Here is a 14,375-nt window from a genome sequence, read left to right on the forward strand (position 1 = left end):
GACAATTACTGCCTGTATGATCCTGGGCAAGTCCTTGAACGCTGTTTGCCTTAATTTCCTCATCTGTAAAATAAGTTAGAGAAGAAAATGGCAAGCCACTTCAGTATCTTTGCAAAGGGTCACAAAGAGTTGGACATGACTGAAAAACAACTGAATAACAGCAACAATATAATTCTGAGAAAGGAACCATAGGCTTTACCACACTACCAAAGGGGTCCATGACAAATGAAGTTAAGAACTCCTGTTTTAATGACTGTACATATATAACCCATATCAGATTACTTGGTGTCATGGGGAGGTAGGGGAAAGGAGGGAGGCAGAAAAATGTGGAACTCAACATTTTACAAAATATTCTTGGAAACCATATTCACATGTAATTGGAAGAAATAAAATTAAATTAAAAAAACCCAGAAAAACAAAACAAAACAAAATTTCCTCTCTTAGTCTTTCTCTCTGGGCTATTTCTGGACTCTTATCTTTAAAATCCTATAAGCTCCAGAGGGTAACTTAATTGAATCTCTAGTGCTCTGGAAATCTACCCCATAGGCTATTGGCAGAAAAGAGAGTGTGAAATTTTTTAGTATATCTGACCTACCCAAAGTCTGAGTTCTCCCTCATGAGGGCAGCATGGAAATAGTCTTGTCCATCTCTTACCCCTGGTCAATTCCAGTCAGATAATAAGCATTTATTAAGCTCCTAACATCAAGTTAGATGCACAGGGATGGTGAATCCTATCACCCTGCCCAAGTCACACACTCAACTGGTAAATGGCAGAAAAGGGATCACTTAACCCTATATGCCTCAATTTCTTCATTAGTAGAATAAGCTGGAGAAGGAAATGGCAAAATCATTTCAGTATCTTGGCCAAGATAACCCCGAATGGGGTCAGGAAGAATTGAACACAACTGAAAAACAACTAAACAATGACAACAATCTTTAATTGTCTGTGCCACACTTTACCAAAGAAAAAGCTACAGAATCCAGGATTCCTACTCAACCCCTCACAATATCCCATACAGCCTCATGGAATGTTAGAGCTTAAGAGGCTCTCAGAGCACATAGTATCTGGAACTAGAAAGAATTTCAGAGATCATTTATCCAAGGCCTTCATTTTTACCAGTGAGGAAACGAAAGTCCAGAAAAGTTGACACTTGTCTAAGATCATACAATTAGGAAACAGACAAAGTAGGATTTGAATTCAGGTTCTCTGACCCTTAGAACTACACCTATAATCAAAGAAAACATCTATAGCACCCAGTAGTATAAGGTGGGCTTCTATCTAAACACAAATCAGCTTGGTTTTGCTTAGCTTTTATTAGAGCAGATGAAAATGTGTGCATTTAGGGTGGGTATGGCATAAGCAAGGGCTTCTTCCTCCTTTTGACAGATGAGGTGGAGACCCCAAGTGGAGAAGAATCCCACAGATATTAAGTGACAATGCTAGAAATGGAAACCATATATAACAATTTTTTTTATGATAACAGTGCTTTTTAATTCACAATTTTAGCTCATTTAAGCCAGCATTGATAATCTTCCAGTTCATCATTCTCCTCCTTCTTCCAACCCTATTCCAGAAGAGACACCAGAGATCTATAGGGACATGCTGGCTAGGATAAAGAAGAATGATTGGGCTAGGCCTTTCGTTTTCTGCCTCAGCATTAGTGTAAGATGAAGGTCAAAACAGGTAGGGAGAGAATTCTCAGACCAGCCTTGAAAAGCAGCCTGGCTTCTTTTTTCTATCTTTTCTACTTTTTTTTATGACTCAGTGACATGTCCAGGGCTTGGACACCAGGGCACAACACCATAACCACCTCCCAACTGCTAACTAACCTCAACCTTCCCCGAGAGAAGAACTGCTTCCCACTTACCTTGGTTTTGGAATACTTGATAAGAGGATACTTCTGTAAAGTGAGGTCAACCTCCCCCTTGCCCCCCAACCTGGTGGCTTCCTTCTTATCTTGGGTGTTTTCCTCCAGAGCTAGGTAGGGATCCATTCATTTCTGCAGTCCTGGATAACACCAGGGCAAGAAATATTCTTGGCCTGTCTCCCCTCCTCACTGCCTAGTTTCCACTGCAAGAGTGTGGAAACCCTTTCCTCCATTCCCCAGGCTGAGTGACTGCTTTGTCCCTGGGAACAAATACAATAAAAGGAGAATGTAATCGATTAAATAAACAGGTTTTATGGCAGCAGGAAAGAGGAGTTCAACATAGCTTGGCAGCTAATTAATGAGCTTATTAGACGACAGGGTGTGTGTGTGTGTGTGTGTGTGTGTGTGTGTGTGTGTGTGTGTGTGTGTGTGTAGGGCTTGGTGGAAGGGAGGGAGGGGTTGGTGAATGGATGGGGTGGCCCCTCTCTCCAAAAATGTTAGTTTTGCTCTGACTTAGTTTAGGAGGGTGACCCTGAGTAGTGATTGGACAAACAGACCTGGAGGCAGGCAGGTGCTAGACTGCTGATTCATTTACTGGAAGGGGTACAATTATCCTTCCCACTCCCCAACCTTTCATCCTGGCTCAGGTTCCCTACGGTGGTTCTAGGAAGATCCATAAACATGTACCAGGATGTCATCTGTTCCACTTGGGGTACTCAGGTGATTTAAATTAAAAACATAAACAGGTGTAGCTCCTCCCACTAGCACTCCAGCATAACATCTGGGGACCTCATCCTTGGCTCTGGAGAAGTGTCCCCAAACCTCCAGGCTGATGATTCCTGGAACCAGTGAGATTTTTGAGGGATCCATTCTGGTTAGTTTCTGCCTCTGCTCAAATGAAGAATTACTTGTATTTCTTGGCAGTAGATGGAGCAGAAGCTTGGGCAGGTGTCTTTCACTAACTCTGGAACTGTATGGCTTGGGATAAAGGTGGAAGAAAGAAGTAGGAACAGTTCCAGGGCTAACTGGGCTATCTTGCTGTGGACTGTCTTAAATCAGGCCCCAAGGTAAACTTCTACTAGCCCCCCAACAGAGTGCATGCGGTAGAAGACACCTAGAGGCAAGCCAAAGTTGACAATAGTGAACCAAGTCCTGTAGCCATAGAAATCTTTCTCCAGTCCATTCTCAAATTCAGGGTGTGCACCAAATGCTGGCATCATCCACATCTGGGGGAAGGAAGAGATGGGTGACTGGCTGTGAAAGGCCATTTCCCCTCCCACCAGCTTATAGCTGCAGACAACCATTCTATCACTTTCCATTTAACTAGCTCATTATTCTTGACTCAGCACTTCCCTCCATAGCCAAGTGGCTCCATGAACCCCATCCTATAGCCTATAAGCTACCCACCGTGATGTTACAGATGATGAGGAAGATGGAAATTTCCTTAAGAACTCGACGCTTCCGGTTGAGGCGACTGTAATTATGGATATAGGCAAGGGATACCCTACGAAGACCCTGGCCCAGCTCCAGCATGGATCCCCGACGAAGGCCTGGTGGGCATTCTTCCTCTATGCCATCATTCTGGGGCTGGATGGGTCTTTCCCAGAGTGGCTGTCGGTGTAGGCCCTCAATGATGAAGAGGTTTTGGGTGATATGCTGAATAATGATGAGGATTGAATAGGCCAGAATAAATCTATTGAGCAACTTTTGGGTGTCGGTGGCCACAATAGCCACAATGGAAAAATAGGAGATACCAATCTGGCCCAGGGCAGCACCCATAAGAAGTACAACATCAAGACTTCGAGTGGGATTCTTGACTGTGTCCATTTCCCGTTCTTCCAATCCATGTATGACTATGCCCATGAAGCACGCCAGAGTCATGATAGGCAGGACAATCACATAAAAAGCATAGTAAAGGGTAAAGTACTGATAACCAATGGAGGGGCCACTGGCCTGAATCTGGAAAAGGACAAAGACACAGATTCCTGCCACCAGAGTCAGGAAGCCCAACAAAGGACCAAAGATGGCACCGTGGAGATGGAAGTTGGGTCTGCCAGGACTAGTTAAGTGAGAAGACAACTTTCGGCCCACATTCTTCCACATGACATAGAGGATGGCACAACAGATGAGGCTGTACTCTGTGCTGAAGGGATAGAGCATCAAGTATCCCTTTTGAAAGACTTCACATATTGTTGCATTGAGACAAAGGCAAGTGTTGGTCTCATTGCCTAGGAAAAGGAGAGGAGAAAGTCATGTGAGGCTAATAATGAGAGGAAAGGAAGGATGAAATAGACTAGTAAGTCAAAAGTATGATCACAGATGGTCTTTGCTTTAAGAAAATCTGATAGATAATGTGGGAGAAATGCAGGAATCTTGTTCTGTCACAGAAATAGTTATGGGGTACATAAAATATGTAGGGGGAGTAAGCCCCCTTCCCCATTTCCATAATATTATTGACTGATCTGAGTAGTTAATTAGCATCATGTCAGCCAGTGCCATGGTTTTAATTGGTTTGATGTTGATTGACCCCTTGGCAAGAGGCTACATCTTCTTGGTTCCATTCCTTTTCCTGATTCAGCAAAAGAAGAAGGTCCCAGGGCAGTAGTTCAAAATGTCCATTGCTAGTATAGAAATACCAGAGTAGCAATAGATACTATCTAATCCCAGGACTTCCTTCTGAACTACTAAGTGAGATGGAAAGTTTGGAGCATGGGGATGAGGAGAGGACTTCTAAGTAGAACTTATGTGTCCTCAAATATCCTATTTGGATATGGGGTCTGGCAAAAATTATTTGGGAACTAGATGTGGGGAAGGAGAAGGTAGAAAGTTATCAAGGGCTTCAGAAAGGGTGAATCCCAGATGGTGGGAGGGGAAATGGCCTTTCTCAGCCAGTCTCTATCTCTTCCTTCCCCCTAGATGTGGATGATGCCAGCATTTGGTGCACACCCTTCAAAGAGGAAGTAGAAGTGTGGGCACTAAAGACAAACCTTTCATTATCTTGACATATATATATGAATATATATGAACATTTAAATATTTATACCAGGGTACATATTTCATTAGATATGTTTATAAACCAGGATGATACCTGGAATATTTTTTTGGAAAAAAAATCATGCTCCACCCCCCCAGATCTTCATATCACCTGTCATGAATACATGTGTTCCTATGTGAGTATAAATGATGACTACATATCTAGATGAGCACATAATGATAAGGATGGATAAATCACTCAATTTCCTCATCTATAAAAATGATAGTGTTAGACTGAATGACTGCCAAGATCCCTTCACCTCTATCTATTATATTATGACTCTTTGTGGATTTGTGAGAGTAGGTTGTATCATATCAGGGATATGAGGGTTAAGCAAGGAGAAAGGAACGGATATCCTAGAATCATGTTAGAATTGGAAGGACTTAAAATGTCCCCTATTCCAACCCTATCACTTTGGAAATTAAAGCCCACAGGGAGTTATAGCTACATCTACGTCTCATAGCAAGTTTGTGGTTGAACTGGGGTTTCCTGCCCTTTGGTGCTCTTTCCACTATCCCCTGCTTTTGTTTTATACCTGTGAGTTTTTCCAAGAGATCATCCAGTTCAGCTTCAATCTCCTGATGCATGGAATCATTGGTGACAGCCAGTACCCAGAGGAGCAGGTTGGTAGCCATAGTTAACATCAGTCCACACCTGGATGGGGGGGACAACTCTTGATAAACCTGATCTCTGACCCTGAGCCACTCAGACTCTGAACTTATCCCACAATTCTTTCCCAGGTGACCTGAATCCCCTGTTCCCCTCCTCTTCTTGATCACTTTCCCAACATGTCCTCAAGGAGCTCTTACTGGGACTCAGAGGGAGTCAATCAAGTGTGGGGAATGCCCAGGGAGAGACCCACTGAAGCCATTTCCCACGGAATCCCCAATTGTAGAACCAGGATGAGTCTTTTGAAAGAGGTTTGCTAGGCATGGGGTGGAAAGTGGAATGTGGAGAGGAATGTCTCAAGAGACAGAGGGAAGAATGGAAGGGGTCTGGGACATTCTTCTCACCTGGTGAGATTCATCTGGACCTGAACACAATCTTTACTGTGGCTCCATAGCACATAAGTCTGAAAAGAAGAAGAATTTCAGCTAATTACAACTTGTTGGGGTGGGGAAAGGTTGGAGATTAGGGAGTGCAAATAAGTGCAAATAAGTGAGTATATATAAGCATGTCTATATATGTATGCATGAGGTGTATGTGTTTAATTGATGTAAGATTGTCTGGAAATAATAATAACTAACATTTATATGCTGTTTACTGGCACTGTCCTAAGCACTTTACAATTATTTTTATCATTTGATCCTCACCATAATCTTATGAGGTAGGGGCTATTATTATCCCCATTTTATAGATGTTGAAACTAAGGCAATCAAAGGCCAAGTGACTAGCCCAGGGTCATATAGCTAGTAAATGTCTGAGGTCAAATTTGAATTCAGGTCTTCCTGACTCCAGGTCCAATACTCCAAGCACTCTATCCATTGCAAACAATGATAGATGGAATTTACATAGTCCTTTTAAGGTTTATAAAACTCTTTACATATACTATCTCTTTTTATCTTACAAACTAATTCAGCTATTATCTCCATTTTATAGTTAAGGAAACAGTCTGAGAGAGTACTAAGTGACTTGCCCAAGGTCACACATTTAGGAAATGGTTGAAGCAGAATCAGAGCCCAAGTCTTCCTAATTCCAGCTGTTAGACTACCATAGCCAAGTCTTTTAGGTCCTCCATGCTAAAAATTGCTAAACTCTGTTTTGCCAGACTTTAACTGTTTTGCCAGACTTTAATCCCAGTGCTCTATTCACAGCACTCCTCTCCCCACCTCTCCTTTTTTAGGAGTTTGCATAAATGATTGTATGTCTGTAAGTAAGTACCTGGGTGCTGTGTTAAGTTGTAATAGCTTTAATATTAAGGGTTTAATATTTATAACTTAAAACAGTACTAAGACTTTTGGCCCACTCTGTATAAGTATTTTTAGGTGATGCATTTATAAGGCAGTATCAGTGAATATATAAATACACACACGTATTTAGTTTATAAAGGGATATGAGTGTATATAGGAGTGTGGGAGTGTCTGGGAGAGCATGGGTGTATTTATATTCTAGAATATAAATGTAATGTATAGGAGTATATGTACATAAAGGGGTATAAGGTTAGGATGTAGAATAGATTAGAGTGTTTGTTTGTATGATATTGGAGTTGGGGTAGAGAAATAGCATTACCTGAAGACCGATGAAGAGAATCTCAATGATGGGGAAGACAAGCTCCACCTCAGACTTGCAGTGGATGTGACTGACCACGTAACCGATTCGAAAGACATTGAGAAGGATGGTGCAGCTACCAAACAACACCAAGGAGCCTGGCCAAGATGGAACTGTCAGAACCTTCTCCACCATTTCCCAGCTCCCTCCCCTACCCCTGTGCCTCCCACCTACCTTTTCTAGTAAACAACATCCCTATCCTTAGACCCAGGGCTCTGTCTTATTCTTCTGCTGGTGCTGCTGGAGTCTGAGGGACAAGCTTACTTACCCTGAACCCAGACAGGCCCAGCATGGGGATCTCGGTACAGGACAGCATGTGGCAGGCGAATGGTACTCGTCACATAGAAGAGTAGCCAGAGCAGGGCGAGCACCTTGAGCACTGCCAGCAGGATCCAGACATCACCCAGGGTGATGGCCACATTGTTGAAGATCATGCTACAGATGAAGGCTCCCCCCAGGAACACTACATTGAGTGCCAGTAGCCCAGAAAAGAGTTGGCTGGCCTTCTGGGCTTGCTGATCTCGACGAAGAAGCAGAGAGAAGTGCCGTACTAGCCATGATTTATCTCTTCTGGGTCCAGGGGCCCCCAAATCCTTCTCATCTTCTTTAGCCTTAGTCTCCGGGATCCCCTGAGGGTCTGGAAAGGGCAGGCAAGGAGCAGTGGAATTTTAATATGGGCATAAACTGAACTCAATATCACTTTAGAACTGCTTCTAACAGCAGATACAGTAGGTAGAATGCAGAACCTGAATTCAGACTCATCTCTCTGAGCTCAAATCTGGTCTTAGATACCTACCAGTTGTGGGACTCTGGTCAATAGCTTAATGCTATTTGCCTCAATTTCTTCATCTGTAGAATGAGTTGGAGAAGGAAATGGTAAATCATTACAATATATTTGTCAAGAATATCCCAAATGAAGTCACAGAGTCAGTTAGGCTGGAACAATTAGCTGTTATCTGAGGTGGAGGTGGGAGGTAGGAGGAGGTAGGAAGAATGTCAGTTCATGGATTTTTCTATTTCCCTCCTCCTGTTTCCCTACCAGCCTCTGTTACCTCAGAAATCAACTTTCATTAGCTTTACCAAACAAATACAGGTTACTCAGCAAGTTACTCCCCACTCCTACATTGATTTCTCTAAAGCCTAGATTTATAGGCAATCAAGTCTAATCATCTCATTTTACAGATGAGGAAACTGAGGCACAGGGAAGTTAAGTGACTTATTTATCCCTAGTTTCATAGCTAGTAGGTGTCTAAGGTTGTGTTTGAACTTGGATTTTCTGGACTCCAGGTTCAACCTTCTATCCATTATATCACTTAGCTGTCTCTCTAAACTTTCACATGGTTCAGTCACCATCCCTTTCTTTTCCCTTATAATCTGGTTTGGTTTTTTTTGGGCAAGGCAATGGGGTTAAGTGACTTGCCCAAGGTCACACAGCTAGGTATTTATTAAGTGTCTTAGGCCAGTTTGGAACTCAGGTCCTCCTGACTCCAAGGTTTGTGCTCTATCCACTCTGCCACCTAGCTGCCCTTCCCTTGTAATCTGACTGTCGGCTTTATATACTCTGCTGCCCTTTTCCCCACCTGTAGTTAGAGAATCAAGAACTTCTGATCTGGCACTGGAGTGCTTGACTGACTAGGTTTCTATTGTTTTATATCATTCTTTGAGATTTTCCTTCCTCCAAACCCAGGTACTCCTGACTCCAGGGCCTGTGCTTTATCCACTATGCCACCTAGCCGCCCCAGTTCTCTTACCTTTTTCCTCTGCCTTTTCCTTTCATCCCATCATTCCCATTTATTCTGGGGTCTGGTCTATCTCAGGGACCTTAACGACTTCCTTACTTCAGTAACCCAGAAGGAGATAGACATGACAACCCCAAAACCTTGTCATTGCCTAGGTTAATCTGTTTTTAGCTTACAATTTATATCTATTTATCTAAGTTGTTCATTTGTCTACATTCTTCCTATGCATCTAGATTTAAAAATAAGCTTGCCCTCTTTGAAACTTTAGGTTTGCTTTTCTCCTCTACCTTTATCATCTTCTTGTCAGCTATTAAACACCATTTGTTTCTGGAGAAAAGGAGGAGTCCCTGATTAGTATCCACAGGATCCACGACTGAAATTGTCCTTAGAGACTCACACTCCTTGTGTAACAGATGAGGAAACTGAGACCCAGGAATGAAAAATTAACTTATCTAAAGATTTCACTATATCTGACACTCAATCTGTTAATGATGTCTGGGTCCTAGCACTGAGCAGGCCCTCAACAATGATCCTAATCTTTTTTCCCTGGGCTTTCACACCTAAGAGGGTGAGACTACAGATATTCCCTCTAATAACTTCTTGCTCCATTTCTACTAAAACAAGGAACTTCTCCTTGGAAATATGCTTTCTTTGGAAGTTTTGGGAACTAGGAGTTGTGGAAGAAGGGATGAAAATAGGAACACTTTACAAATTCTTTTCTTTTTTTGTTTTTTAGGTTTTTGGCAAGGCAATGGGGTTAAGTGGCTTGCCCAAGGCCACACAGCTAGGTAATTAAGTGTCTGAGGCCGGATTTGAACTCAGGTACTCCTGACTCCAGGGCCAGTGCTCTATCCACTGCACCACCTAGCCACCCCTTACATTGTACAAATTAATAGCAACATTGTAAGATGATCAACTGTGATGGATATTAAGGAGTTTGAAGGAGAGCAAAACATACCATGTTCACTTTTTAAAACTTTTTTAATTTTTTCCTTTCTTTCTAATTTTTTTCTTTTAGTTTTAATTTTTCTTTCATAACATGACTAATATGGAAATATATTAAACTAGATTCTACATGTACAACTATATTAGATTGGCTGCTGCCATGGGGAGGGTGGAAGGAAGAGAGGGTGGTAGAAAACTGTGGAACTCAAAGACGTGCAAAAGAATGAATGTTGAAAACTATATTTGCATGCAGTTGGGGAAAAAAAAGTAAAATAAAATAGGAAGGTGGAGCTGAGAAACTAATCCTTGAGTGAAGGCTCAACAAACCAGCATAGGGGAGATGACTAGGAGGTGAGAAGCTAAGATTCTTTCCCGGAATTTCCTCCAGTTGACAGGGGAATGGGTAGCTTGGGGTTGAGATTAGCTATTTTTTTTTTATTCTCATAGGTCAAGGATGCAGTGAGTTAAGACCCTATATGTTTGGAAGCAAAACTCCCCCCCCCCCCCAATCCAGGAGTCTCCATTTCCTAGGAGATGGCAGCCCTTCAGCTAATGGAAGCTGAAGCTAGGAGGCCTGAAAAGCAGTGGGAAGGCCATTGGAGAAGGTGGTTTCGGAATGAACCGAAGGAAGATGAGGCGTCAGCTCTGCTCACTATTGTGCATGTTGCAATGAGAGGGAGGGACCAGAAGTTAAACTGGTTTGTGGGTTTGAGTTAGAGGCAGAAGGAGCTGTTAGGGAGGGGAAATGGAGAAGGCAGAATAGACTCTGGACTTGGTAGCGATAGTAGGAGGCCAGGGCACTTCTGGACTTATGGATAGTTTGAGTTCCCCAAAGACACAAAGAACATAAAGGTCAAAATCACCCAGCCCGCTCCCTACTCCACCACCCCCCACTTCCCTTTCCCTAGCGACCTTGACTTTTCTTCCTCCAGGTTTCATCCCGTTCTTGATGTGACTTTGCCTGGGTCTCGGGTTCAAGATCTTTTTTCCCTTCTTCCAGAGGTGGAAGAAGTGGGGTGGCCTAGGGGATGAAGAGCAGAGAAAACTCCCCTCTGCTGACCCGGGAGGTAGCTCAGCTCTCTAGGTAGCTTCTAGCCTAGATCAGCCTGGGAGGTGGGTTACCTTGAACTTGGAAGAGTAGCGGGGCAGGGGCCTAGGTGGGAGCGATGGGAGCAGCGCGGGGCGGCGGGTGCTGGGATCCCCCAGGGTCTTTCCAGAATGATCATGGTTTCTCTCCTCTGGATTCTTCCCCTCGACATCCTTGAAGAGTTCCCACCCCGCCCCATGCCTGACTCCGACATCCCCAGTTTTGAGCCTGTCTTCTGGGTCCTTCTTCCAAAGGTCCTACTCCGTACTCTGGGCTCGACCCCGGTTAGCACCAGCTGTGGCCAGATGGCAGAGGGTACCGGGCAGGGCCCGAGCCGCCTTACCTGAAACTTGAGCAGTCATCGATGCAGACTGGAAGGAGCTAGCTGCTCGGTCCAGGTGTGTCTCTAATCTCCCCGCTACTAGCCCAACCGCCCCAGGACCCTCTCCCTCAGTGGAACTGCGCACTCGCTGGCTCCCTCCCAGAGGCTCATCGATTTTTCCTGTTGACTTTAGAAATCTCATTAATCGCTCATTAATTATACTGCCTGAGGCTTCTTTGGCCCTGGAAGAGCAGCCAATAGGATCGGGGGCAGGGCCATCTCAGAGCAAGTTGGCAAATGGGCCACGCGGTCGGGCGTGGAGGGGCTGGACCAGAACCTAAGAGGGTCGAAGATGTTTGGCTGACTAGTCAAGGACTACTGGGCGGAGCTCGAGATTTAGCCTTTAATTAAGAGAATCAGATGGGGAGGGCGGCAAGGAGCCAAGATTTGAGGGTGTCTTCTAGCCCTAGTTGTCCAAGACGTCTGACTGGGTCCCAGGGATAAAGGACGGGAAAGAAATAGAGGCAAGCTTCTTGAGGGTGCCCAGGTCACCTGAGCACAGCTGCTCCAGAAAGCGGCACATAGTCCCTTTCCATGTCAATTTCCCTTGATGCCAAGCCCTGTGCCATCTGACTGCCATGCAGTAGCAATCTTTGTGCCCTCAGCTGCTATATCCAGACTCCCTTTGCTGCTTCCTCTTCCTTTCCCTCATGTCCCATATGAGATTGAAGGAAAAAAATATGGAGACTAATTCTGTTTGGGCTCCCTCTCCTTTTTCAGGCTAGAAATCTGTTTGTCTCCTCTGCGAGTCCTACTCATCCTGGAACTAGAATGGCACTGTGCAGCAGAGCCTTGGTTTAGCACATGTTGGGATTTTGAAACAGATAAACCCATGACTTTTTCCCAAAGCAGATTGAGGAGGGAAAATCCCCACAATGCCGCCCCCAGGACCCTGTTCTTCCTTACCACCCTGAAAATGTCTTAGTACCCTCTAGGGAAGCTGTATAACTTGAGGACAGCTATTTTCCTATCATTGGTTCTTACCTGGTTTTTCTGTTCTGTTCTGTTCCGTTCCCTTCTGTTCCTGTTGTCTCTGTTTTCTTGTCTCCAGGAATAATTTTTACGCCCCCCCCCCCCCCCAACAGAATCCCTAAGAGTGGTAGCTTGGCTTTGAAATATATTGATGTCTTGGAGGACTGGTGAATACTGACATCGATCGGTATCAGACACTGATGCACTGTTGGTGGAACTGTGAACTGGCTCAACCATCCTATAAAGCAATTTGGAATTATGTTTGGAATGTTGCTAAAATGGTCCAGAGGCTAGACATATATCATAAGGAGATCAATGATGAAAAAGTCTCATATATGCCAAAGGCTGATTTTTTTTTTTAAGGATCAAGGAACTGAAAAAGGAGCTTATCATAAATTGTTGTATGTCTAAGCAAGATGTATTACATGAATGTAATGGAAAATATTCCATACTCCATTGTAGGAAAGATTAATATGAGTATAGAGAATCATGAGAAGATTTATGTGAACTGACTCAAAGTGATATAAGCAGAATCAGGAAACACATTCTAATGTCTCTAATTATCTTACAAATCAAATATAAACTCTTTGTTTGACATTCAAAGTCCTTCACAATCTGTTTCCTGCCTAACTTTCCAGGATTATTACATATTACTCCATTTTATATATTATGGCCTAGCCAAACTTTTTCCTGTTCATCAGTCACAAAACTCAGTACGTTTCCCCATCTCCTAATACCTTCTTCACCAAATAACTTGTGTTTATTTTGCATATACACATATAAATCAATTTGTACTATACTACATGTTCTATGTGAATGTACAATTTGGTTTATAGATACAAATGGACACATACTATACATATATCATATGAATATATATGCATATATTGTATACATGTATAGATATATATGCATATATTATACATATATACACTGTATGTGTTTATATATGTGTTTGATTATACACTTACATATATTCATTATCTCACCTGATACAATATAAGCTTCTTAAGGACAGGGATTATCTCATTTTTTGCTTTTGTTGTATATTCAGCAACTAATGCAATCCTTGGCACATAATAGAAATGTAAAAAATGCTAGCTGCTTGACTGAATCATATGATTACAAGGATTAAATGGGGGGGGGATAACAAAACCATGGAAATCAAATGCTGTGAAATTATAATGATCAAGCTTGGTTCCAAGGAAAAGATTTGAGAATATACCACCTTCTCTCCTTTGAAGAGGTAGGAGGTAATGGCTGTGGATAATTACTTACAATGTTGAACTTGGTTGCTGTATTGGTACTGTATTGATGAAGTTGGTGCTGTATTGCTGAACTTTTCTTTCTTAAATTTTTTGGTATAAAGGATATGTTGAGTGATGTAGGTTTATTAAAACAAAAGGTATTAATAAATTGGGTTTTAAAATAAGTTATTGATAACAGTTAGAGAATCACAAGTTTATTTAGTTCCTGGCTCAAAACATAGTGAACCAAGGGATTCAATAGATGGGAACATGGGTGGAGTGTGTAGCCTTTTGGGGGGAGTTCAAGGACATAGGGAAATTTATTCTCCACTCACCCCATATCTAGATTATCTCCATTTCAAAGCACTTTGAAGAAATTGAATCAGTTCAGGGCCCAAGACTATACTAAAATACAGGTCACATTGTATAGGCTATTGAATGGGAAAGTGGGAGAAAACTGATTTTGACTTTTAAATGACTAAAATTAAGGATTTTGACTTAAAAAAAAACCCAACTCCAATCGCAAACCTATTTGGTGAAAATATATGTTAAAACCCTCATTCTTCCAGTTATTTTCATCAGTTTAGTTTTCTAGGAATGTTCCTTGGACAACTGAAATGGGAAGTTGGATAAGGAGGCAACTAGACAAGTGGAATTGAGGAACTGAATATAGAGGTCCCCTACCCATCTCCTGGAATTAAAAACTCCTTTCCAAAGATGTACTTTTGCTCACTGGGTAGAATATGAGCACCTATCACTGTTGTCCATCTGGTTGGGTTGGACTCTAGAAATCTTATTGAGAAATACAAAGGCTCATGGGGGAAGGAGGAGCA

At 42.7% G+C, this 14,375-nt stretch overlaps 1 protein-coding gene across 1 annotated transcript; it reads right to left on the reverse strand.

Moving 5' to 3' along the window:
- Positions 1 to 2,257: 2,257 nt before the first annotated feature.
- OTOP3 (otopetrin 3) lies at positions 2,258 to 11,846 on the reverse strand. The gene is made up of 8 exons (XM_074220971.1): positions 11,752 to 11,846; positions 11,210 to 11,505; positions 7,439 to 7,807; positions 7,132 to 7,268; positions 5,916 to 5,974; positions 5,438 to 5,556; positions 3,276 to 4,096; positions 2,258 to 3,094 (listed from the first exon to the last, which is right to left on the reverse strand). The coding sequence occupies exons 1-8, from the start codon at positions 11,844 to 11,846 to the stop codon at positions 2,924 to 2,926; spliced, it is 2,067 nt and encodes a 688-aa protein (XP_074077072.1). The 3' UTR covers positions 2,258 to 2,923.
- Between the last annotated feature and the right edge of the window lie 2,529 nt (positions 11,847 to 14,375).

This window comes from Macrotis lagotis, chromosome 2 (assembly GCF_037893015.1).
Source record: "Macrotis lagotis isolate mMagLag1 chromosome 2, bilby.v1.9.chrom.fasta, whole genome shotgun sequence".
Classification (NCBI taxonomy): Eukaryota; Metazoa; Chordata; class Mammalia; order Peramelemorphia; family Peramelidae; genus Macrotis; species Macrotis lagotis.